Consider the following 27,860-nt stretch of genomic DNA (forward strand, 5'->3'; position numbering starts at 1 on the left):
CTGAAGGCTTCGTGTAACGCGTACTACCTAGTTATTAATACATCATTTCGAAATTTGTGCAGCTAATATAATTGGAATCGAACTTCACTTACAGGTAAGTTCGTTTAATTACCAATTATAAATATTTACCGAATTATAACTTTTAGGCCAGCAGCGGCACTCGACCCTTTTATCCACAGCCTTGTAGTCCCGGCGTGCAAGAAAAATTTGATTAGCATCGGGCCACTGGTTAAGTACCATCGTCCACAGCCACACTTAACTATAATAACTTTATAGTTACCGATGTAGAGTTGTTTAGGCTAATAAAACTTAAAACTTCGCTTATTCATTTTGATTTAATCCTCCTAAAAGTCTTTCTCATGGGTACATAAATAATCACAAACTAGGTAGGTTACTGTTAAGCTTTGGATTCCTCCGAAAACGGTGCCGTCATATGACGGCCGTCATATAGCGGCAGCAAAAGACGGCCGTCTTTACGGTGACGACATGTGGAAAGTACCACGGCGTCATAACACACCGTCAGCCACCAAGGTCAAAGCGGCAAATTTGAAAAATGTAGGCGCGATGGTATAACGTCCCATAGAAAATTTGAATTTCGCGCCTTTTCCTACTGACAAGATTTGCTTGATCATCTATAATTCACTTGAAGGATGAAATATCATCAGACAAGGAAAATAATCGTAGTACGGAATCATTTATTCAAATCTCGTGTCATTTATTCAAAATGGCGTCACCGCTATCTAATAAAACGTTCACGAAACTATCGACAAGGTCATGACGGCCGTCATCTTACGTTACGTTGACAATCAACGTAACGTAACGCCGTCTAGGAAACCGCGCCATCTCGTTTACATAGACAACGTTCTAGTGTCGTCAGTCAACGCTATATAGCGGCCGTAATATGACGGCACCGTTTTCGGAGGAATCCAAAGCTTAACGGCTATAAATTATTTGGTTGGTCGACGGCGCGGCAGCAGCGTCGCGGCGGTGATCTCGACGACGGGCTGCGAGTTGAGAGCGGAGCCGAGACCGCGCATGGCCTCGAACGTGCGAGAAGGGAGCACTACCTGCAAACGATCATCGTCACGAAAATCAAAATATAGAGATAGTCGATCTCTATATTTCGATTCTATAATTAAGATAAGATAAGATAAAAATATATTTTATTGCACGGAAAGGATACAACAGTGGTTACAACACGAGTTACTGGTAAGAGTTGTGCATAACTAAATTGACATGCCGAAATTCCAGGAGTCCCCGCACTAGGCTAGGCCTGTATCGCGGGAGACCAGATGTACATTGTATGTCATGCAAGTTAACTTAAGAGGAGAAAGATACCTAATTCTAATTTTAACAATTGTGTAAACTATGTAAGTCTATCTGTTATTACATTACTACTAGTTTTTGAACCATAGAGAAATATAATAAGACAAGAGTGCTCACTCCATACATCAGTTCAGACTATTAATTTCAGTGTCGACATCTAGCATCGAGTAGCGGAACTATCAGTACTGCTACTTGACAATAGACGTAGCACCGACCGGAAAGTCTTATGCTGTTGAGATAAGACTTTCCTGTCGGTGCTACATCTATTGTCAAGTAGCAGTACTGATAGTTCCGCTACTCGATGCTAGGTGCTAATAGTCTTTTTGGTACTAAAACTGATGTATGGAGTGAGCACTCTATATATTTTTTCTCTATGGTCTAACGAATTACGAGTATATTCTCTATATTCTGGATAGGACTAAATGTATGTCCACCCCCTCCCTTCTACAATCGGCCACAGCAATTGCCCCCCTAGCCGATCAGCTGGCGAGTGGGATTTGGTGGGATGAAGATGAAAGTTGTATCGATGATAAATCTACAACTATAACCGCCACGCCATCTGTCGGTGAGTAGCGGCACTAGTTAGTGAAGAGTCGTACCCGACCGAACACGACGCTGCGGAGGTCGAACTGATGCAGCGGCTTGAAGATGATGCTGAAGATACCGCACACCTCGTCGTCGGGTGACACCTGCATCGTCAGCAAACCTGACGAAATAACCAACAGTATATTTTACTAAGGAGCGCCTTTATTCCCACATGAATCCCACAGAAAGTAGTGTGCTTTTTTTAGAGAGAGTAGGTAGCAGTGGCGGCGCGTCAAACATATCCATAGGCAAGCCGGGGCTAATTTGGCTTACATTTTTCCTATACAACTCTGCTCAAACGTACAAAAACAGGCAAGCCGGTGGGAATCGGCTTTTATGGACGCGCCGCCACTGGTAGGTAGAACTTTTTTTTGCTCTATACATGTTCACACCTACAATATAACAACCCACGATTTTAACTATGCATCACTGCATAGAAGGTTAAGTGACATTTATTTTACTAGGATTTGGCCTCTCATAGACGCCGCACGTTGAGTGTAGCATCATACATAGGGAAGTTATCGTTGCCTCTTAAATTTTTCGGTGACAGCACAGACGGCGCTACCTTCCTGCATATTACCATAGAGAAATATAGTAAGACAAGAGTGCTCACTCCATACATCAGTTAGACTATTAATTTCAGTGTCTACATCTAGCATCGAGTAGCGGAACTATCAGTACTGCTACTTGACTACAGATGTAGCACCGACCGGAAAGTCTTATCTCAACAGCATAAGACTTTCCGGTCGGTGCTACATCTATTGTCAAGTAGCAGTACTGATAGTTCCGCTACTCGATGCTAGATGCTAATAGTCTTGTAAGGATGGGACCCAGGACAGTAGTGAAACACCAGAGTTCCGAGTAAATACTGTAATTTATTTATTAAAAACTGGTATATATATAAACCTAGGGAATTTAGGTTACACGTGTTTAGGTGGGGAGACTTACACGTGGATGGTGTCCAGTAGCATGACCTAAATTCCCTTCCTTATGTGGAGGAGAGTCATCTTACATGACTCTCCGTATATGGATACATTCCTAACCTAATATGGAGGAGAGTCATATTACATGCCTCTCCTTATATGTATTACAATTATTATTACGCTGCACAAACTTCTTCAATGATATATAACTATGTAGTACGCGCTTATCATTTTAGCCTATTCCATGAATGTTACAGAGAGGCAAAGCCAAAATTAAAAATATGTATCTGATTTATGAACGTAACTCCTACGTTGAACGGTTCCCGCGCTGTCAACTGTCAATGTCATTGTGTTTATTCATGTTAGCCTAGACCATTAGGGCTTAATAAAATATAACTTTTTTAATAGGAAATAATAGTAAATATATAATAAATATGTGAAAAAATAAAATATTAGTGTACGACAGTCCGACCAATTACAAAATTGGAAGAAAATACAAGAAGATTGAAGAAGAAAATGCTACTTTCGCGACCAAGGTCAAAGGCGGCGTCGTTTCGTGGATAGCATGACTATCCACCCGGACATGTTGCATATCAAAATAAGAATCTAGCAGCATCATCATCTCGATCTCCGCCAGCGGCGTGGAGAAAAAAGCGATTTTCGCGTGGCGTATAAAAAGCAATCTGTGCCCTCCTCGCTCGCCAGCGACCGAATGTACATATCTAAAATTCCGAAAGAAAATAAACGCAAGGTAAGAAATATTTGTTCATGATTTTCGACGTTTGTGCTAACCTGTGCATTCTGGATTTTTTGGAACACTATTCTAGCTAGGTGTATATCTGTCCGCTAACTGCACATGGTGACTGAGCTGTGCACTGCATTCTGGAGCACTATTCTAGGTGCATCTGTCTGCTAACTGCACACGGTGGTTGTGCTGTGCACTGTGCATTCTGGAGCACTATTCTAGGTGCATCTGTCTGCTAACCGCACACGGTGGTTGTGCTGTGCACTGTGCATTCTGGAGCACTATTCTAGGTGCATCTGTCTGCTACCTGCACACGGTGGTTGTGCTGTGCACTGTGCATTCTGGGCCACTATTATAGGTGTGTCTGTCTGCTAACTGCACATGGTGACTGAGCTGTGCACTGCATTCTGGAGCACTATTCTAGGTGCATCTGTTTGCAAAATAGCTATACTAAGCTTTTTGGAGTACTAACCTAGGTATCTCTGATGATATTTGGACTTGGCAATCTTTCACATACTAATACTAGGTGCATTCAATGCCAGTATCTTTGGGGCATTGTGGTGTTGTCACTTATTCCTTACTAACAGCACTGAGATATGGCTCATATCCTACCTGCCAATGGCAGTGGAAGGCCACAAGTCTTGCTAGAACTGGGTTTTGTAGTCTAGACACGGCTCTTAACCCCATGAGTTAATCAATGTGGTATGCAAAAATTAGGCCGTCTCTTGGTATGTACTATGACTTCAAGTAGGTGAATTAAAACATTTATTCTTATTTCAGCAAGCAAGGAATTAAGCGAGTAAATATTGACATCATGGGACGGAGGCACCAGAAATTTGGATATGGAAAAATCCTAATAGGACAACCTCGTTGTTTGTTTTCAGATGTACAATTAAGAACATTACAAAACCAGTATGACCCAAACAAGATTATGCAAAATAATCTGCGCTGTAAAAATTTTATTGGTGCTCTATTGGTGAGATGCTTGTCAGTAAGGAACAAGGCTAAGTATTTGTTTGCTAACTGTGATGATTTAGCTCTCAATCAATTTTGTGCTGAAACCGGGTGTCGCTTTTAAGTGACTGACCGTCTTTTGTGTGATTATCATCACTGAGAATCTTCGCTAAGGCAGTGGTCCTTTAAATACTAAAGCACAATAAATGGCATTAGAGATTTTTTATTTTATTTTTAAACATGCTGTCGACAAGTGATATTATAAGAAAATCTAGCAGAAAAACTAATGGCTTACGGCCCGGTACTTCAACTTCAAGGGCTCAATTATCAATCATATTTTCCAATGTATGTTTTGCTGTTACTTGTATTTGTTTCATATAATAAAGTATTCATTTAACATTACAACATACAAAAACCCTGGTCAAAAGCAGCGATAAAGAAGCGGAGCAACACTTTCCTCTCTGCAGTCACAATGTGGTCGCACTCAAGTGACATTACAACAGCCTGTGTTCATTTAGAACAAATTCTCAAAAGCTGTGGTTTATTTAAATACACTTCTTTAATTGCAGTGACATCATATTCAATATTTACAAGGATTTTGTCATACAAAATTAAATTTTTGTCAGTGCCAATACCGAAGGTTACAATTCCGAAATATGATCAATTCTGTGAAATTGATAGTCAAATACTAGAAAACTATGTGACTGTGATATATACTGTGTGTATATGCCTATGATGTTCTTATAAAATAATGTACACTTTATACAGTTTAATATTGACTTTAATATTTTCTGTACCAAATCCTAAGAGAAATAAATACAGATACCTATATATTTAAGAAGTCAATTTATTGCAACTAAGCAGTTTAACCCGTCAACTCCCAGGTGTGACGTCACCCATAAGCGTTCTGGCTCAAATCTGAGCCGTGGGATCTGACAGGTTGTCAACAGGGAATTGGAACTGTTATGAAACTAATAAAGTAATGACAACATAAGTCCAATTATTAGACTATTAGACTAGGTGTCGATATGTGTCAGACCTTTCATGAAGTGTCTAAGATCTAGAGGTCACATAATGAGCAATTGTTTAGATTATATATCTATTGTTGAAGCTCATTATTATAAATGTTTTTTATACTATGTAGGTGCATACATATACAAAATACACTTAATTAGTCTTGATACCATTACCTATATGCAGCTATAATCAAATGAAACTAGCTCCTTAGTACTTACCTCAGAAAGCTGGGTAATACTAGAATTATTTCTTTAGCCGATAAGGACAAATACAAACTTAAACAACAGATAAAGTCCTTTATATATTGGTCGCATTGTTATTAGTTTTAATGAACTTTGCTCATATAAATGGGTTGTTGTACCTATAGCTACAAGTTTGGCCAATGAATATGGTTATGTGTGTATTTAAAGAGCTGAATAGATAAAAGTACCTATACTGAATTTCGTATATTGATGGCTAATTAAAATAAAGGGTTATAAATATATATTTTTTGCAGATATTTAATTACTTACAGTAACACTTACACCCGTGTGGAAATTATTAAATGAGCCTAATAGAATGCATTAGGTACATTAATTTTGTTCAGGTTATGGTGGTCTTGTTTATGTTTAAAGACCCTCTTTTCCGGTTTACCACACTGAGATACATCTGAGAGAAGACAACACAGCTATCGCAATTATTTATAAACCGGTGAAATGAAATACAGTATTTTTATGTCTAGGAACATTAGCAGTGGTGTGAAAAGAGACTTTACAATATTCTACTTAAATGCTATATGTGCTTCAAGTGTCATAAGCTGATTGAGAGAAAATAATGTAAGATTTCAGATTTAACGAAAATTAAATTTGAAATTTCTTACAACATTTTGGAAATCCATATACCTACCGAGTTATTGGATATTATACAAATATCCTGGTGAAGTAACCCAGATGTTTTTTCTACATAAGTACTTAGATGCTTTTGCAAAAAATATTTTATCTATGTTTTCCTTCCAACTGAAACGAAATCTAAGGTATTAAAATTTAGGAAAAGTAGAAGGCATCAAGGCACGGTCATTGTAACTACTCAGTTTACGAAATATTTATATGCATACCTATGTACTTACATATAATTGTATAGATTTGCGCCCCAGCTCTCATATATAAAAGCATATTTTATTAACTGGTTTCAAGTTTCAACAGCGTTTTATCCTGGTTACCCTAGTGTTATCCAGGAAGTGCCATCAGCCATCACTGAAGGAGAAGAGGAAGAGGAGAAAGGAGTACAGTACAGTGTAATCCCTTGCGCCCTACACCGTCAAGCACACACACACACACACACACACTTGAAATACTGGTGTATGTTATGTAAAAATAATTACATTAATTATTTTATGGCATCTGTTTCAGAAGTGCTTGCCGTTTTAATAGCATTACTTATGTAATGAGGGAGCTAGGTATAGATGTGTAAATAATTGTAAATCTGCTCTTGTGCTTTTATTGGAGAATAGGCTCTCCTCAAATGATAGAATTGAACACTTTATGAAGAACGTTTTTTCGATTACACAAAACTCAACCTTAAAGTGTGACCTAGTACCCTTAATCGGTCTTAAATTATTGATTAACAATGTCACCAACTAATGAAAATTATTCATTACAGGATTAAGAAAAAGTAAGAAATTACTTTATCACTTTTATTAGCTGTTGTGATTGTACACAACGTGCAAAACCCTGTCCTTGATAAAACATCAAACTTTACTGTTATTCTGATTGATAAATTTCAGCAACCCATGCTATCCATAGCATTATTTTTTTCAGGGAAAACACTAATTTTAAATTGAATGAGGTGTAAAACATTGATTACCTATATATAAATAATGAACAATAATATTCGTGATGGTAGTTATTAACTTGTTAGTGATTATTTATTGCCCTCAAAATCATGAAAAAATCACTTCCCAAACGATTTGTAGAGGGATTAAGTCAGCTCTTAAAAGATTTATTTTTATTTTCACCACCTATTTAACCTGTTATGTGTAAATCGTTTAGGAGTTAATATTGGTGGAAGAAAAACATCAAGGTGGAGTGATTCTTGTACTTAATGATATTTCTCAATTTCATAATCATGGTTCCATCCAATAATTTTGGTAAATCCTTACTATGATAAATGAGAAAATAAGTGTTACTTAAAGGTGTAACCAGCAACACACTGCCAAGAGTTGCTTATACTTAGTTGTTGTATTCGCCAATAATTGCATCTCATGCTATCCTTTGATTTCTTTGATATTCCTATAATAATTAAGTTTTTATGTGGTATTTGGTGGTATAAATGAAAATACTTACCTATTACTAAATAAGGATCAAATTATTTTTGTTTCAACTATCTATATACTATACGATAGACAGTTTGATGAAATGATATCACTAGATCTCTAAATAATGTTGTAAACTAAATATACATACCTACCTATATTTTGAAAATAGTTACAGATAACTAAAAAGGTACCCAATTTAAAATGAAATAATAAATCATTGTTAATCAACGATTTCATTGTTATAATACAAAGCCAAAACAAACTTTGAATACTTATCTCTAAACATCTACATAGTTATATATCATTGAAGAAGTTTGTGCAGCGTAATAATAATTGGAAATTAAACGAACTTACCTGTAAGTGAAGTTCATTTCAATTATATTAGCTGCACAAACTTCGAAATGATAACCCATCCCACCCAGTACCCACGTTGTCCTGAGACAACCAGGGATTCGTGTACCTATAATCCCTGTCAAAGTTATGGTAATATTGGCTTTGCTGAATTGGGGGCCAAGTTGTTCCATCTATTGGCATATTCACTGCCAGCGTGAGCTACAAGCATAGCGGATACTATATGTTTTTTCCGCTTTGTAGCGATAAGTACCTAAGAATAGAGAACCCTAGCGGGCTACTGGCAGTGAAAGTGTTATGTCTTGGCTTGTTACTCTAAACTAAATGACATTGACAGTTGACAGCGCGGGAACCGTTCAACGTAGGAGTTACGTTCATAAATCAGATACATATTTTTAATTTTGGCTTTGCCTCTCTGTAACATTCATGGAATAGGCTAAAATGATAAGCGCGTACTACATAGTTATATATCATTTCGAAGTTTGTGCAGCTAATATAATTGAAATGAACTTCACTTACAGGTAAGTTCGTTTAATTTCCAATAATAATGTATCAAGTTACTTATACCTACATTCCAGTCTTTTTGGTACTAAAACTGATGTATGGAGTGAGCCATCTATGTATTTTTTCTCTATGATATTACCTATATGTACTTCGACACTCACCTGGCGCGCTGTGAGGAAAGTGGAAGTTTTCTGGTGGGAAGGCGCAGGCGCGGCACACGGCGCCTCCGGACCAGAACAGCCCGGCCACCTTCCTGCATCACACGACGTTTTTAAAGATCGGGTCATATTCGGGTCATTATATCTTTTTGCAGATTTTACCACTATTTTTTATTTAAATTTAAATTTGGAGGAGATTCGATGATTATGGCATAGAGAAATATAGTAAGACAAGAGTGCTCACTCCATACATCAGTTCAGACTATTAATTTCAGTGTCGACATCTAGCATCGAGTAGCGGAACTATCAGTACTGCTACTTGACAATAGATGTTGCACCGACCGGAAAGTCTTATCTCAACAGCATATGACTTTCCGGTCGGTGCTACATCTATTGTCAAGTAGCAGTACAGATATTTCCCTACTCGATGCTAGATGCTAATAGTCTTTTTGGTACTACAACTGATGTATGGAGTGAGCACTCTATGTATTTTTTTCTCTATGATTATGGCGATGAATTAATTTTATCGTATAAATGTAGTAGTAGGTACCTATACCCAGTCAACAAAATAGCAAACATCTACATACCTTGAGGCGATTAAAATGTGTCAATTAGACCTAGATCAATAAAGGTGATTAAATTTTTATTGAGCTGAGAATCATAAGACATACCAATTAAATAATTTATTAACTATATTGGCCATAAATAAAATTAGGCCAGTTTCCGTATAATTGTAGAATAAATCAGCGGCATGAGAACTCTATTTTTTTTTAATTAAACCGCCCTCTGTTAGCGAGTAGACGAACTACTAAGAAATTCCTATAAGTTCATCTACAATGCAGTAGGCTATTTTAAAATACGCAAGTTATCGTTGTCTGGAAGTAGACGGGCGGGTGTTGTGTTCCTCGCTGAACTGGTTGACGGCGAGGCAGTACTTCTCCGAGTGGTAGGTGCGCGAGATCTGCGAGAGGAGGGGGGAGCCCCGGGGCGAGGACAGCCACAGCGCCGCGCTGTTCGCCGGACCCACCATGCCGATGAAAGCCACCAGCATGCGCGTGTTCAGCAGCCCGCGTTGAATCTGAATAAAACCATAGAGAAAAAAATACATAGAGTGCTCACTCCATACATCAGTTTTAGTACCAAAAAGACTATTAGCATCTAGCATCGAGTAGCGGAACTATCAGTACTGCTACTTGACAATAGATGTAGCACCGACCGGAAAGTCTTATCTCAACAGCATAAGACTTTCCGGTCGGTGCTACATCTATTGTCAAGTAGCAGTACTGATAGTTCCGCTACTCGATGCTAGATGTCGACACTGAAATTGATAGTCTGAACTGATGTATGGAGTGAGCACTCTTGTCTTATTATATTTCTCTATGATAAAACCATAGAGAAATAAGTAAGACAAGAGTGCTCACTCCATACATCAGATCAGATCAGACTATTAATTTCAGTGTCTACTTCTAGCACTGAGTAGCGGAACTATCAGTACTGCTACTTGACAATACATGTAGCAGTACTGATAGTTCCGCTACTCGATGCTAGATATGCTAATAGTCTTTTTGGTACTAAAACTGATGTATGGAGTGAGCACTCTATGTATTTTTTTCTCTATGATAAAACTATAATTATAAACCAACTGAGAGTAAAGCAGTACAGTCGCCATCAGACATATCGGAGCGGCCAAGGTGCTCACTCCGCAGTTTAGGTACATTTGGCCGGCGCGCCCATCGGACAGGCGTATGGCAGTGGGCTGCCGCTCGGCGCGCACGATAGTCGTGTCACGTGGCGCTCGCGCAAAATTGAAAATACACAATGGCTTCGAAACTTACTTCCGTGAGAATCAGACATACTATCTCCGGATAAAAAATGTATGTTTACATAGTCAACGTTTGTAATTCCTACATATTTATTTTAAAAATAATAAATCAGTGGGTATAAAAGTCTATTTTTTTATTCGGTAGACTAAAATGACAGTTCATAGTAAGAAATGACATTTTATGTTCATACTATGAACTGTCATTTCAGTCTACCGAATAAAAAAATAGACTTTAGGTATAAAAACTTGTCAAGTGATAACTCCGTGTCGACACTCACAATTCGGTCATAAAACTGCGGCGCGCAAAGGAGATTCACGGTTCATGCGCGGTTATAAGTTTCAATTTTGCTTGCAGGCGGCGATATAGGTGTAATTTTATACCTAAATCTGACTTTTGTGAAGGAGTGAATTTTCTGTACGGTAGTACTATTAGTTATTCTGTGCTACTGCGGCGGCTCGCAGACCTGCGGCTGTTTGAGCAGCGCCTGCAGCACGACGCCGTCCGGCAGCCCGTCCACCAGCTCGCACACGCTGGCGCCGCGCTCGCCCAGCAGCCAGCAGGCGGCGGCGGGCGGCGCGCCGCCGGTGGCCCGCAGCGCGCGCTCGGCCGCCGCGCCCGCCCAGCCCAGCTCCCGCAGCGCGCCCAGCGCCTCCGCGCCCGCCGCCGGCGCGCACGACAACCGCCAAGCGCGGAACTCCTCCAGAAACCTGACGAATATCCACCTCTGATCTCTCGTTGACGCTGGACGCGTGAAAACCAAAGGCTAAGTCCTTTTTTTAGGGATGGCCAAATGGCAAAAAACGGAACCCTTATAGATTCGTCATGTCTGTCTGTCCGTCTGTCCGTGTATGTCACAGTCACTTTTCTCCGAAACTATAAGAACTATACTGTTGAAACTTGGTAAGTAGATGTATTCTGTGAACCGCATTAAGATTTTCACACAAAAATAGAAAAAAAAACAATAAATTTTTGGGGTTCCCTATACTTAGAACTGAAACTCAAATTTTTTTTTTCATCAAACCTATACGTGTGGGGTATCTATGGATAGGTCTTCAAAAATGTTTTTTCTAAACTGAATAGTTTGCGCGAGAGACACTTCCAAAGTGGTAAAATGTGTGTCCCCCCCCCTGTAACTTCTAAAATAAGAGAATGATAAAACTAAAAAAAATATATGATGTACATTACCATGTAAACTTCCACCGAAAATTGGTTTGAACGAGATCTAGTAAGTAGTTTTTTTTATACGTCTTAGATCGCCTAAATACGGAACCCTTCATGGGCGAGTCCGACTCGCACTTGGCCGCTTTTTGAATAAGTGAATCGGGTGTCATTACGCGATAAAAACGTTTTGAAGTTTCGATTTCTGCGCGCGGTCAAGATTTAAGTGCGAGCCAATTTTCACCGTCGCGCCCGATGACGAACAATTGAAGGGATGTTTACAAAAACAACACAACTGGCTACACTGGTTGACACCTGAAACGGTTAACAATGTTCTTAAAAAAGTGTCAACCGCTCTAAGCAGTTGTTGTTTTTGTAAACATCTCTTCGATTGAATTTAACACACCGATGTAATTAAAAGCGATTGAAAAAAAAAGTGGGAACTCGAGGAAGTTTCTTGTCTTTGTTGAAACATTACTCCCTCTCGCTGATGACGTAGGGTTGACAGTGGGGTGCGTGTGACCGATAGTATTTGTAAGTGTGATATTAACACGTGACGGGTGTGATGACGAGAGAGAAGGTTCAGTTAAGAGCCAACAGGAGTGGTCATTTCTCCATACAAACGTACCCGACTGTTTCCTCCGTGGGTTTTGAAGCTAGAGCAATGATTTTTTCAACACAGATTAATATTGTCAATATCTGTGTCGAACCGTTTTGCTTTTTTTAATATTTTTGTTTTTTAAGGCGCTAGAGCCCTTCAAAAATGGCCAAAATGGCCTAATTGACTATGCCGCAATGAGAGGCGCGCTATTCAAAACTGACATCAATTAGTCAAAAAAGCAAAACGGTCCGACACAGATAATGTCATAATCATTTAGATTTCCAAATTTGGTTACGATTGGTTAAGTTTTGGAGGAGGAAACAGTCGAGTACGAAACCTCGATTTTTGATATTTTTACGCAGGATTTTTCGCCTCGTCCTTATCGCACTAGTGTTAGGAGCCGCTTCCGTTAACGAGACGGTTATATTTACCTAAAACATTTAAATTTTAGCTCCTGTTGGCTCTTAAACAGACCTCTGCAGATGTTCTGCGCGGCGGAAGGCGCCGCTGCCGGCCACGGGAGGCGGTGTACGGGGCTGCTCCTGCTGCTCGGCGATGCGTCGAGCGATCTCCTCCGGCGTAATTACCTACAGACACACATATACAGCTAAACAGTTCAGGCCGGCAGAGTTATAAGCGTACATGCTGTGGGACGTTAACCGCCTGTGTCTCCTGATGGTTGTCACTAGGGCAGTCAGCTGAGCAGAGTTAGTTTACCTCTAAAAAAAAATGAATTATCCTGGAAAAAAGTTTGTAGGTATGCAGGAAGAGCAACTATTTTTACAGCTTTTACGTCAGATATTTTACGTTCTCCCCTCGTTACCTCGACGACGGGGCGTGTGGCGGGGCGCGGGGGCTGCAGCGCGGCCCGCAGCTCCGCCAGGGCCCGCGCGTGGTGCGGCCCGGCCGCCGCCAGCCGAGCGCCCGCCTCCACCAGGCTTATCAGGATCTACGACCACAAATACACACCAGTGGACAAACTATAGATGGGCATTGTGTCTCGCCCGCGGGATAGACTACAATACAAAACAAACAATGCAATACATACAATACAATACATACAATACAATACATACAATACAATACAAATACATACATTGCACACCTCATTACAGAAAACTATACAAAGAATACAGAAAAGAATATAGAAGAAAGGTTAACTGGAAGAGATCCCTTAAAGGGATAAGTTCGCCTTTGTACTAATGACGAATGTTATTTTTCCTGTTTTGTTCTGATTTTTGTACAATAAGGTGTTTTACTACTACTACTAAAAGAAGAGGTTAAAAACAGGCGGTCTTATCACTAAAAAGCTGTAACTGTAAAGCTTATTAACTGTGTCATATCAAGCCGTTCCCGTGTTGGGCCCACTGTACCTTCCTCAGCTCATGAGACAGCTCGTTGGTGGACAGCAGAGCCTGTAGATTAGGCTGCCGCGGCTGGTGTCGCGGCGGCGGCAGCGCGGCGGTGGCGGCGGCCACTGCGGCAGGTAAGAGTGACAAGGACAGTACCTTCCTCAGCTCGTGAGACAGCTCGTTGGTGGACAGCAGAGCCTGTAGATTAGGCTGCCGCGGCTGGTGTCGCGGCGGCGGCAGCGCGGCGGTGGCGGCGCGGCCACTGCGGCAGGTAAGAGTGACAAGGACAGTACCTTCCTCAGCTCATGAGACAGCTCGTTGGTGGACAGCAGAGCCTGTAGATTAGGCTGCCGCGGCTGGTGTCGCGGCGGCGGCAGCGCGGCGGTGGCGGCGGCCACGGCGGCAGGTAAGAGTGACAAGGACAGTACCTTCCTCAGCTCATGAGACAGCTCGTTGGTGGACAGCAGAGCCTGTAGATTAGGCTGCCGCGGCTGGTGTCGCGGCGGCGGCAGCGCGGCGGTGGCGGCGGCCACGGCGGCAGGTAAGAGTGACAAGGACAGTACCTTCCTCAGCTCATGAGACAGCTCGTTGGTGGACAGCAGAGCCTGTAGATTAGGCTGCCGCGGCTGGTGTCGCGGCGGCGGCAGCGCGGCGGTGGCGGCGGCCACGGCGGCAGGTAAGAGTGACAAGGACAGTACCTTCCTCAGCTCATGAGACAGCTCGTTGGTGGACAGCAGAGCCTGTAGATTAGGCTGCCGCGGCTGGTGTCGCGGCGGCGGCAGCGCGGCGGTGGCGGCGGCCACGGCGGCAGGTAAGAGTGACAAGGACAGTACCTTCCTCAGCTCGTGAGACAGCTCGTTGGTGGACAGCAGAGCCTGTAGATTAGGCTGCCGCGGCTGGTGTCGCGGCGGCGGCAGCGCGGCGGTGGCGGCGGCCACGGCGGCAGGTAAGAGTGACAAGGACAGTACCTTCCTCAGCTCGTGAGACAGCTCGTTGGTGGACAGCAGAGCCTGTAGATTAGGCTGCCGCGGCTGGTGTCGCGGCGGCGGCAGCGCGGCGGTGGCGGCGGCCACGGCGGCAGGTAAGAGTGACAAGGACAGTACCTTCCTCAGCTCGTGAGACAGCTCGTTGGTGGACAGCAGAGCCTGTAGATTAGGCTGCCGCGGCTGGTGTCGCGGCGGCGGCAGCGCGGCGGTGGCGGCGGCCACGGCGGCAGGTAAGAGTGACAAGGACAGTACCTTCCTCAGCTCGTGAGACAGCTCGTTGGTGGACAGCAGAGCCTGTAGATTAGGCTGCCGCGGCTGGTGTCGCGGCGGCGGCAGCGCGGCGGTGGCGGCGGCCACGGCGGCAGGTAAGAGTGACAAGGACAGTACCTTCCTCAGCTCGTGAGACAGCTCGTTGGTGGACAGCAGAGCCTGTAGATTAGGCTGCCGCGGCTGGTGTCGCGGCGGCGGCAGCGCGGCGGTGGCGGCGGCCACAGCGGCAGGTAAGAGTGACAAGGACAGTACCTTCCTCAGCTCGTGAGACAGCTCGTTGGTGGACAGCAGAGCCTGTAGATTAGGCTGCCGCGGCTGGTGTCGCGGCGGCGGCAGCGCGGCGGTGGCGGCGGCCACGGCGGCAGGTAAGAGTGACAAGGACAGTACCTTCCTCAGCTCGTGAGACAGCTCGTTGGTGGACAGCAGAGCCTGTAGATTAGGCTGCCGCGGCTGGTGTCGCGGCGGCGGCAGCGCGGCGGTGGCGGCGGCCACGGCGGCAGGCGCGGGCGCACGCACGGCGCCCAGGTCCAGCGCGCCCGCCATCGGCACGCGCAGCTCCACCAGCAGCAACTCCTCCTGGCAAACACAACGAGAGAAACAGCTCACTCGGGATAACGACACGTCTCTAGATGCTACTTGAAGAAGCAGAAGACTGATCCAGCAAGACACAGAAAATCTAGGACATAATTATTTATTTAATCGTATGGCATGTATGGCCGAAGGGTGTCGTGTTTCGGAGGTTCCGGGGCAAACTGTCGAATCCGACACAAGACCAGACGATTCAACGGAGCCACGCCGTTTTGTCGCCTAAATAGTGTTTAGTTTTTTAAGTTTATATAAAATGCATATACATGTTAGTCTGTAAGGTATTTGTAATATGGGCCTTGTTGCCTGATTTAAAATGTTAAATAAATAAATAAATAAATAAAGAAGGACAATCAGAGTATAGCTTTGAGGTCGCTAAGCCAGGCAACCAACTCAGGCGGGACTGAGTCCAAATCTTCAGCTGGTCCAGAATACGAGTGAAGGGGACAGCGTTGGAATATATGATCTGTGGTCTGCTCTTCCTGACCGCACTCGCAGAGTGGAGAATCTTTCCAACCCCATTTGCATGTCAGCGAATTACAGCGGCCATGCCCGGTTCTTAGCCTATTTAGGCGACACCAAAGTTTGCGAGGGAGGTTAAAACCTTTTGGTTTTTTTGTCGGGTCGGTTAACCGGGCGGTCAGCCCTGTTGTAGCAGAAGACCACTCCGCTTTCCACCGATCTGAGATATTGAAGGTGTTCAGAGTCTGGGCTGCAGAACAGGGTGGATTTCGAGATTTTAGTCACTGGGGAGGTGGATGGCAGAAATCGTCATGGACTGGCAGCGTGGGATTTTTAACGATCTTCTCGGATTCTCTCACACAACATAACAATCAATACATAGGACATAATAAACAATGTGGACTGCATGTGTAGGGTAAAGGCACCAGTAGTCAGCCTTATAACGACTTTTTTAAGTTTGAACGTTCGGCATTTCTACAGGATTAGTCGGATAATTAAAAAGATGACATGGTTAGATCAATTGTTTATCATAGTTTTAAAACAAAATATTTAAAAAAATAACAATCCTCTTTATAATATCTCTAATTAAGTTTAAACAAAAAGTGGCACTTTTCTCCAGTAGTCAGCCTCCAAAATCCAGTAAGCAGCCTCTGTGTACCCAGTACTCAGCCTATATAAACTATTCATAATAATTAGATCAAAATCACTGATATTTATATCAAAATCAACGATATTATAATATTTATTTTTTCTTTATAATTTTTGTTATCGTTATTGTAGTTAGTTGTAGTTTTTAATTTAAGTTTATAATTTTTTGCATATATCAAAATCAACAATGTTATAATATCTATTTTTTATTTATAATTTTAGTTATTGTTATTGTAGTTAGTTCTAGTTTTTAATTTTAGTTTATAATTTTTTTGCATATTATATGTATTACTTACCTACTTGTTTACTTATTGTAAAAAATCTTATAGGTACATACAATTTTTATGACACGAAATTTGTTGGCCATAGGTACTTAATTAACTAACACTATTCTTGCAAACTAAGAATCGCAATATTTATTTTCTAATAATTAATCCGTCAAAAATTAACGAGGTAAATCAGGTAATATATAATTATGTTCCTAGTAAGTATTCGGTAAAAAATAATTAATCGAGTCTATGCAGATCTACTAATTATCATTAATAAACAAAGTCATATACCGACCAGGAAAAAGCAAAAAGAAAGTTATGTATTGTCATATCTTTAGAGGATATGATGGTGTAAATCAAATGCCCAAATACATGCAAAATTAATTTAATTAAAAAAGGTATAGCTTGTACAAAGATCAGATTGGAAGTGAACGATGACAATTAAAAAATGTTCGAAGCACTGTAAGCGCCTGACGATAGCTATGAGCAAATTTCACTATACACACTTATCACTGTCGCTTTGACATAGGCTCCAAAGCCTGTACATACTCCCGGCCGTTGAAAACTCGCTTTTCAACCTCGAAGCTCTTCGGCTGTCGGAAGCTTACACAGACGCACAAGAGAGCGGCGCACACAGCCTCTGTTTGTGGTGACGTCTGCCACTCTGGCTAATCCATCGGACCCAGTGATGAGGCGTAGAACACGGCCGAGCCTCCATGCCAGAGGGGGAGAGTTATCTTCTGCCAGAAGCACCATATCTCCGACGCTCAGTTTGGCAGCATTGCTCTTCCATTTAGTCCTTTGCTGCATCTCTGATAGGTAGTCGCGCTGCCATCGCTGCCAGAAATGCTGTTGTATTTTTTCCAGGCGTTCATAGCGTTGGAGGTAGTTTTCCTTAGAGTCACCCAAGTATTGCGCTGGTGGAGCAGTTAGCGGCCGTCCGATAAGAAAGTGTCCGGGGGATAGGGAAAGGAGGTCATTGGGACACGACGACAACGGGCATAATGGCCGACTATTCAAAATAGATTCCACCTGTGCAAATAAAGTGGAAATTTCCTCAAAGGTGAGGTGGCTATTACCGATAACACGCTTTATATGATGTTTAGCCGATTTGACGCCGGCTTCCCATAGTCCACCAAAATGAGGAGTGTAAGCCGGAATGAACCTAAACTTTATAAGGTTTTGACTTGCAAAATCAAAAAGAGGTTCTTGGTTTTGTTTAATAAATGACCCTAATTCCCTTGCGGCAGCTACAAAATTAGTACCATTATCACTAAAAATCTCAGTTGGTCTGCCTCGGCGCGCTATAAAGCGTCGAAGAGTCATTATGAACGCATCCTTAGTTAAATCGCTAACAGCTTCGAGGTGGATGCATTTATAACGAAGACAGACAAACAAGCACAAGTAACACTTAATCAAACGACTTCCACGGCCCTTGCGATTAATAATAGTAAAAGGACCAGCGAAGTCCAGCCCGACTGACAAGAAGGGATAATCGGGAGTAATCCGTTGGGATGGTAAGTTACCCATTTTAGGTTGTAGGGTTGTACCTCGTAGACGTCTACACCTAACACAATTATTTACAACACGCCAGGCTAGGTGACGTCCATTCACTGGCCACACTGTTTCTCTTACGGTTGAAAATAACAGGAGAGGACCAGCGTGCATATTGACGATATGTTCTCTTTCGAAGTAAAGCCTTGTTAGTCTATGCGATGCATGAAGCAAAATGGGGTGTTTTTTATCAAAAGAGTAAAAATCTGTGGCGTCTAAGCGCCCTCCAACACGCATTATCTTATTATCTAAAAATGGGGACAAACACAATATTTTGCTTTTATTGCTTAAAGGCTTATTATTTAAAAGTGCTTCATATTCTTCTGAGAAAGATTCACTTTGAGCAATAATGCATAACGAATGCCAGGATTCACGCAATTCGTCAGCTGTTAAAATGCCAGTACGTTTGATACTATTTTTTGTGTTGAATATGAATCTTTTTACGTAAGCAAACGATCTGATAAGTCTATTACAAGAAGAGAATCTTTCGAAATCAACTATTGGCTCACTTACTACTGCGGAATGCACTTTCAACTCAGGCAGTGGTTCGGAATCTTTAATTTTCAAGACAGGCCAATCGTCTTCATTTCTGAGTAGAAAGTTGGGACCTGACCACCAAAGATCCAATGACATTATGCTTTTTGGGTCAACACCTCGCGAAATGAAATCTGCGGGATTTAAATCTGTAGGAACGTACCTCCATGATTGAGGCGAAGTAAGCTCTACTATTTCACCAATACGATTGGCAACAAATGTTTTTAGTCTATTAATATCACCCTTGATCCATCCTAAGACTACGCTCGAGTCACACCAATGCACTATTCTATCTGGCTTATATCTGAGAGACTCTAACACAGATTGTGTGAGCTTGGCGGCGACCAGCGCAGCACACAATTCAAGCCGTGGAATGCTGGTGAATTTAATGGGTGCAACTTTAGACTTTGCACATAACAATTTGACCGTAACATCATCATTCGGACCTATCGACTTGACATAAATGCATGCCCCGTAAGCAGATTGAGAGGCGTCACTGAAAGAATGAATTTCTATACGTTTAGATGAATCGCCTAACACCCATCTTGGAATGTTTAAATTAGACAGTATTTTTAAATTTTCAGAAAACCTTATCCATTCATTTTTTATTTCTGATGGGACTGGCGAATCCCAATCTAATTTTTTCTCCCACAGTTTTTGAAGCATAATTTTTGGTATAACAATAACTGGGCTCAGAACACCTAACGGGTCGAATATTTTAAAGGAATTTGACATTATAAATCGCTTTGTTATTACAGCGTCAGGTTCATTAGACATTTTTATAGGAAAATGCAACGTGTCGCTTGAAGGGGTCCATCCGAGGCCCAAAGTACTTGAAGACTCACTGATAGTTAAATTATCTTGTTTATTTATATCAAGATTGTCAAAAATAGATGGATGATTGCTTTTATATTTTCTAAGATTGAAACAACCTGCTTTTAATGCGTTTGAAACAGATTTTTGAATGTATATTAATTGTTGAGGATCATTTGCCCCTGTGATTAAATCATCCACATAAAAGTCCTTTTGAATGATGGTTTTGATTAACTCATCATCCTGTTGCTGCCCTAGCTCCCACAAGCAACGTGTACTGAGATAACTTGCGCTAGCTGTGCCATAAGTTAACGTGTTTAACTCTAACGTCTGAATAGGCAGTGACTCGTCCTCTCTCCACAAAATGAGTTGCAAATTCCTGTCACTCTCGTTTACTAAAACCTGTCGGTACATTTTTTCAATATCGCCAGTTAGTAGGTACTTGTATTGTCTTGCACGAATTAAAATGGAAAATAGAGTATCTTGAACATTAGGACCTACCATCAAAACGTCGTTAAGAGAGTAACCGGAAGTGGTGGGGGAAGATCCGTCAAAGACTACCCGAAGCTTGGTAGATTCCCTTTCCTCTTTAATAATAGCATGGTGGCAAAGGTAGTACGATGGGCTAGGGCTTGGCACAACATTAGAAATTGAAAGATGCCCTAGATCAGCATATTCATTAATGAACTTTGTATACTCACATTTAAGTGTAGGATTTCGTTTAAAACGTTTCTCTAAGTTAAGAAATCGCTTTTTGGCAGTATTATAGCTATCGCCTAAACAATCTACAGATTCCTTTAATGGTAAATTGACACAAAATCGTCCTTCCTCATCCCTTATAGTATGAGTGAGGAAGTGTTTTTCACATTCACTTTCTTGCTTACTTAAGTTTTGTTTTTTGGGAACTTCTTCCAAGTCCCAGAATCTTGACACTAAATTCTCAATATTTTCATTTTGGGTAGAAGAAACTATAGCATGATTGCAGAGTATCTTTTTGCTAGATACAGCTGAGTTTATACGGCCACATACTATCCAGCCGAACTTTGAACTTCTCAACTTTGGGTTATTTGGTCCTAGGGAAATTTCTTCGTGTCCTAAAATATCCCAGAACAGGTCAGCACCTATGACAACATCTATAGGGCCTGGCTGATAAAACATTGGATCAGCCAACTCAATGTTTTGAGGTAAATTGAATGAGGTAATATCGACGGGCGCCTCTGGTATACGACCGGTAAGTTCGTCCATGACGTAACAAGATAATATAGCACTAAACTTATTTTTTGTTGAATTTAATTGAACATCACAAGTTCCCTTTATTGTATGTTTAGAAGGAGTGTCGCCCATGCCTATAACATTTAATGTTTCAAGTGACCGCGGTTTCAACGACAGTCTGGCCTTGAGAGACTCAGTAATAAAAGACGACTCGCTTCCATTGTCTAAAAATGCACGAATTTTTAACTTTTGATGGTCAATGGGATTCTCAACCTCAATAATTGCTGTGGATAACCAACCTCGACGGCCTTGATTAGTATTTTGATAAGCATAATTGACGTGTACTGCGTCCTCTTCGTCTACTTGAGCGAGGTGGCTTGAGGAGGAAGATGGACTGTGGATCAGACTATTGTGTCGCTCGGTGCAGCCGAGCTCGCGGCATGGACCCATGCGGCACTCACTCTCACTATGACCTTGCTTCAGGCAATTTATGCACAATTTATATTTTGTCACATCCATCATTCTCTCGTCAACCCCCTTCGCCTTGAAAGTAGGGCAATCATAAATCCTATGACGCTCATTACAGATAACACATGCAAATATGTTTTGTTTTTTATTGTTATTATTATTGGTTGAGCTTGCAAATGATTTGACGTAATTATTTTGAACTGGTCTTTGACCGTAATTATTATTTGTTGTAGAACGAGAAGGGACGCTAGGCGGCTTTGACACACCAACAACGTCTGATTTATTGTTACGATTTAACGATTCGAGTACATCAGCACGATCGATCATAAACTTGTAAAATTGTTCTAAAGTGGGTACATCACCCTCCAAATTGTTTCGGTATTCTTCCCATTTTAGCAAAGTATTGGTATCTAACTTAGAAGATAACATAAATATTATCAATACGTCCCACTTGTCTGTGGGCTGGCCTAGGCTGGTTAAGGCGCGCAAGTTTTTGGTCACGTGATCAACCAAAAATCGCAAAGATCGCTCTGATTCACGTGGAAGCTGTTTAATATTGAACAATGAATTTAAATGATGATTAATTAATATTCTTTTATTATCATATCGATTGCAAATCATTTTCCACGCTTCAGCATAATTATTAGTTGACACTTCCAAATTTGAAATGATCCTAGCCGCATCACCCTGTAGATATGACACGAGATAATGGAATTTATGTATGTCTGAAATACGCTCATTTTTGTGTATTAAATTTTCAAAAGTATCGCGGAATTCTAACCAACGAAAATATGCGCCATCAAATTTGGCAATCTGTATTTGAGGTAATTTCAAACCTATTTCGTGAGGGTGATTGGGGTCATCTACACAACATGACGTATTATGCGCGGAACTGCGCCTTTTTTCGCATTCAAATTGTTTAGAAAATCTTTCGACTAAATTTTTTGCCGTGGCAATATTTACTATGATTTCGTGCTCCATGAGGTCACGTTCTTCAATTTCAGCCGAAATATTTTCAAAATTTAAAACCTCTATTTCACTTTGCAACTCATCAACCTTGACGGACAAAGCCTCAAACTTTGCGAGTTTTAAATTTAACTCGGTTAATTGAACATTATCCAACTCCGTCTTTGGTGCAATACTATCTAAATATTTTCCAAATTTAGTAATTTGTCCTTTGGCGGACGCTCTTTTTCTACATAATTGAAGCAGCATTAACTTATCTGCCTTTTCAGTTTCGCTCGTCATTTTTGCTAATAACTGTGTCTACTTTAGTTATTTAGATAGTAATGCAATAAAAAATATAAAATGGCTCACGTTCCTCGTTCTGGTGGTACTTGCCGATGACAGGGAAACCGGCTGCGCACGCTCAGCAGACTCCTCCCGGCCGGTGCCGAGCCACGGAGTTTAATTGCCCTGGAATAGTCGGCAAATAATGCTAAATATCTTGTAAACAAAGATAAGGAAAACGGAACCTATTAAATTAACTCAATACGTAAAATATTTTAACTTTAACTTTAGTTATACTATTGTGAACGTTCAAAACTTGTAAATATAATGATGATTATTAAAATTTATTGTTAACTTTGTAAAATTTAAAGACTTTTATATCGAATTTACGTAAAATAATCTAAAATTGCAAAGTTAAATGCAAAGTTCTTTGTTCACTTTTTTATGTTTCGGGTAGATATAGAATCTGATGCAATGCACCTTTTGCACTAATTTAAGGTTTTTATACGTAATTATAGCTTTGAAATCACTTGATTTACACAAATGAAGATATATTTTAAATAGTTATATTGCCTGTTGTTAGGATTATTGGAATTTGTATGAAGGATAGACACTTATCTTTGGTGGCGGCGTACGAACGTAACTGCTCGATGTGAACTTTAGCCGTTTCACTGGTCGAACCCTGGTTTGGAGATCTTCGCTTCTTGAAGCCTGGTGACTTTAGACATCCCCTGGTAGCTCCAGAATACAACAGCAATCCTCTAGACTTGAACTGCGATGTTGAAGATCCGTTACTCGTCGCGCCGGCCGATGTCGTATTTAATTATTGTACATTTTATTGATTATTTCGCGGATTCTTCTTTAATTCCCCTCGTGGGCCACCATGTCATATCTTTAGAGGATATGATGGTGTAAATCAAATGCCCAAATACATGCAAAATTAATTTAATTAAAAAAGGTATAGCTTGTACAAAGATCAGATTGGAAGTGAACGATGACAATTAAAAAATGTTCGAAGCACTGTAAGCGCCTGACGATAGCTATGAGCAAATTTCACTATACACACTTATCACTGTCGCTTTGACATAGGCTCCAAAGCCTGTACAGTATAGTTAACGTCAAAAATATGTATACACTTTTGAACCTTATTTCAATGGGATAGGGTTTAAAAATGTAGACATATTTTTGGCGGCGACGTACCAAGCAAGGTCAATGGCTGAGTACTGGATCCGCGAAACCCAGTGCTCAGCCGCATTAAAACGTTATTTCAAATGCGGCTGACTACTGGGTTTTACTTTAAATTGACTAGGGCATGCCTAACTAAATTTGAAAATGTAAATTTAACGGTCCTAACGGTCGCATTGGCTCGAAAATAATAAAATAAACGAATAACCCAAAGGTCAGCCGTGGGGGGCTGGGCACTGGATTCTTTGGAAAAAAGCGTTATCCAGTGGCCAACCCCCACAATTTATAAGTAAATTATTGATATTTTCATTCAAATATAATGCAATTTAATAGATAAACTAATAAATAAACCAATCATTAACAAAAACAATAACTTTTAACATTACAACATAGTTTTTCTTGCCTGTTAAGAGAACACCACGTGCAGTAAAAAATATGGCGGACATGACACAATTGCACTCGTCGACAAACAGCACCTGTATGAACTATGAACGAGTATATTTCTTCCCCCCGTTCCCTCACCGCACCAGTCGTGTGACGTATTAACCAATAAGGAATCAAAGCTCCTATTTGAGTACTCGCGATTTGTTTAAACGAATATACCAGATATTTATGGCCAATAAATGACTCAAAAGGCTGACCACTGGTACCCGGCTGGCCACTGGTGCTGTTACCCTAATCATATTTATGATAGAGTTAGACCAAGATAAGTCTGTAGCAATTTTAATAGCCCAAACTGTGCCAGTGTTAATTTCAACGTCAAATTTCTATGAAATTATGACCAACATAACTCTGCAGCGATTTTGAAAGCCCGACTGTGCAAGTGTTATTTTAAACGTCAAATTTATGAAATTATGACGTGTAAATAAAACTTGCACAGTCTGATGGGCTATCAACATCGTGCAGAGTTATCTTGGTTTAACTCTACATCTGACGTCACCAGTTGGCTTAGGTTTGGTGAATGATGGTGGGTTAATTAGGTGCTGATCTCCTCAACAGTGTCATAGAGAAATATAATAAGACAAGAGTGCTCACTCCATACATCAGTTCAGACTATTAATTTCAGTGTCGACATCTAGCATCGAGTAGCGGAACTATCAGTACTGTTGAGATAAGACTTTCCTGTCGGTGCTACATCTATTGTCAAGTAGCAGTACTGATAGTTCCGCTACTCGATGCTAGATGCTAATAGTCTTTTTGGTACTAAAACTGATGTATGGAGTGAGCACTCTATGTATTTTTTTCTCTATGACAGTGTGACGGTGGAACTGACCTGGGGCTCCAGCTGCTGCTGCGCGAGGGTCAGGAAGTCGTGCAGGGTGGAGGAGTCGCAGACGCGCACCAGCTTGTAGCGCGCCGCGCCCGCCTCGCCGCGGTAGAAGTGCTCGATGGCCCTGTCAGAGTCAGCATGTTTTTACAAGACGACGTAAACTTGCTAACAGAAAACTAAAAAAAACCGGCCAAGTGCGAGCCGGACTCGCGCACGGAGGGTTCCGCACCATCAACAAAAAACAAGCAAAAAAACGGTCACCCATCCAAGTACTGACCCCGCCCGACGTTGCTTAACTTCGGTCAAAAATCACGTTTGTTGTATGGGAGCCCCACTTAAATCTTTATTTTATTCTGTTTTTAGTATTTGTTGTTATAGCGGCAACAGAAATACATCATCTGTGAAAATTTCAACTGTCTAGCTATCACGGTTCGTGAGATACAGCCTGGTGACAGACGGACGGACGGACGGACGGACGGACAGCGGAGTCTTAGTAATAGGGTCCCGTTTTTACCCTTTGGGTACGGAACCCTAAAAAAAGAAATACGAAATGCCGTGGAATGGAACTTGGGCGACAGATCTTGAGTTGACTATGGACATTAAACTTAATTGGAGTCCTCATCCTCACCTTAGATTGTTATGTTGAAACTTCAAAGGGAACACAAGTTCTTGGTGCACTCTCTCTCCTGCCATTAATCGCAAAATAATTGTAACTTGAATGAACTTGCTACATTATAAAGAATCACCTCGCAAAAAGAGATGCAAAACGAGTGACAACTTGTCCGATCCCGCGACCCGAAAACTAATTTTGTCGTTGTCTCCCAGTATGGCTCACATTTGAGCCGTGGGAGTTGAAATTTTGAATATCGTGGGAAATCTGGAAAATTTATTTACGGCTCATATTTGAGCCCTTGGGATATGACAGGTTAGACATTAATATCAACATTTTCCGCCACAATTTGACATATATAGTGATATCATACCAGTAATAAAAAATAAATTAACTAGATACTTCATGGGTGACAATAATTCTGGCGCAGGTCAGGGCTCGGTGCATTATTGAATGTGTATTACTCGCAAAAGTTTTTTCTTTTTTCTTCTTTTTACTTATTTTTGTAAACATAGATCATATACATATAGATCATCTGTTCTTATGCTTTGTGAACTTGTATGTGTAACGTAAGTTGGGCAAAAACTTTTTATAATTTATTGTATTTCTATAAGTGAGAACCTATAATTGGCTCTGTGATTCTATTGTAATTTCTGGATATATGTAGCGCTGTTGGTTTTCCATGTACTAAAATAAAATAAAATAAACAAATAAATAATTTAATAGGGACATCCGACTTGAGTAAGGTCTTTCTTGTCGAAAAGACACGATTTACAACAAGCCGAAATAAAGTTTATAATCTAAACTCACCGGTTCTTCAGCTCTTCAACCAGCGTGTCGTCAGGGTAGTAGGCGACGAGCGCCTGCCCCTCGGGCCCGATGACCTTCAGCACCAGCTCGCCCGTCGCGCCCGCCTCCGGCACCAGCATCTCAAGGTCACTTCACTTCACAATCACTGGTATGACGCTTTATCTACACACCTTTTGTATAGTACTTATTCACGCCGGGTTGTCTATTTATTTTTAAATCGATTTAATATTGGTTGGTCGTTAAAAGTTTATAAATTTAACAAAAATTAGAAGTGTAAATATAAATGTCGTTCGATTTGATTGGCATTGTCATTATTATTGTCATAAATGTATTTTTTTTTCGATGGTCGCCGTCTTCGATGTAAAAAGGTTTTATATAGGTACCTAAAGTACCTAATAGATATTAGAATTTTATCGACGACGACGAATTATTAGAAAATTATGTTAAAACATGATTGAAACTAGATTCTAAACTACGAATCTCCTCCAATTTTGATAGGATTAAAATTGACACCAGTACGTATAAATCCCTGAGTTCGGCTGCTAAATGTGCAAGTCTGCACAGACTTAGCAGTGACAAAAGAAGTAAAATTTCATAGAAATTCGAAATTTTACGAAGTCGGTACAGACTTGGAGACAGACTACCTGTGGAAGGCTGAGCCGACGTAGTACGGCAGTAGCGCAATAAAGATGGCGGCGGTGCGCGCGCACGCCTCCGAGAACAACTCCAGCTTGAGATCGCCCAGCGCCGCGCCGCCGCGGACGCGCAGCGATAGCGACACCCTGCATACATGTTCACAGTTTACAACCTTATACCATAGAGAAAAAAATACATAGAGTGCTCACTCCATACATCAGTTTTAGTACCAAAAAGACTATTAGCATCTAGCATCGAGTAGCGGAACTATCAGTACTGCTACTTGACAATAGATGTAGCACCGACAGGAAAGTCTTATCTCAACAGCATAAGACTTTCCGGTCGGTGCTACATCTATTGTCAAGTAGCAGTACTGATAGTTCCGCTACTCGATGCTAGATGTCGACACTGAAATTAATAGTCTGAACTGATGTATGGAGTGAGCACTCTTGTCTTATTATATTTCTCTATGCTTATACACAGTGTGACGTATTCTGCTCTAAGGGGTTTTATATACAGTGTTATTTT

At 41.1% G+C, this 27,860-nt stretch overlaps 2 protein-coding genes and 1 long non-coding RNA gene across 3 annotated transcripts in view; 1 reads left to right on the forward strand and 2 right to left on the reverse strand.

Annotated features, from left to right (window-relative positions):
- LOC134659572 (uncharacterized) overlaps positions 1-27,860 on the reverse strand; it is a 145,370-nt gene that overhangs the window by 56,243 nt on the left and 61,267 nt on the right. The gene's annotated exons all lie outside the window — the stretch shown is intronic.
- The window catches only part of LOC134659540 (transcription initiation factor TFIID subunit 10-like), a 125,907-nt gene that overhangs the window by 15,183 nt on the left and 82,864 nt on the right, over positions 1-27,860 (forward strand). The gene's annotated exons all lie outside the window — the stretch shown is intronic.
- On the reverse strand, positions 1,025-26,874 carry LOC134659565 (uncharacterized). The gene is made up of 10 exons (XM_063515233.1): positions 26,697-26,874; positions 25,280-25,400; positions 15,434-15,622; positions 13,262-13,387; positions 12,913-13,025; positions 11,143-11,386; positions 9,744-9,934; positions 8,860-8,947; positions 1,926-2,032; positions 1,025-1,067 (listed from the first exon to the last, which is right to left on the reverse strand). Exons 1-9 carry the CDS (start codon positions 26,813-26,815, stop codon positions 2,024-2,026), a joined length of 1,200 nt encoding a protein of 399 aa, XP_063371303.1. The 5' UTR covers positions 26,816-26,874; the 3' UTR covers positions 1,025-1,067; positions 1,926-2,023.

The sequence above is a fragment of the Cydia amplana genome, chromosome 25, assembly GCF_948474715.1.
Source record: "Cydia amplana chromosome 25, ilCydAmpl1.1, whole genome shotgun sequence".
NCBI classification, from domain to species: domain Eukaryota; kingdom Metazoa; phylum Arthropoda; class Insecta; order Lepidoptera; family Tortricidae; genus Cydia; species Cydia amplana.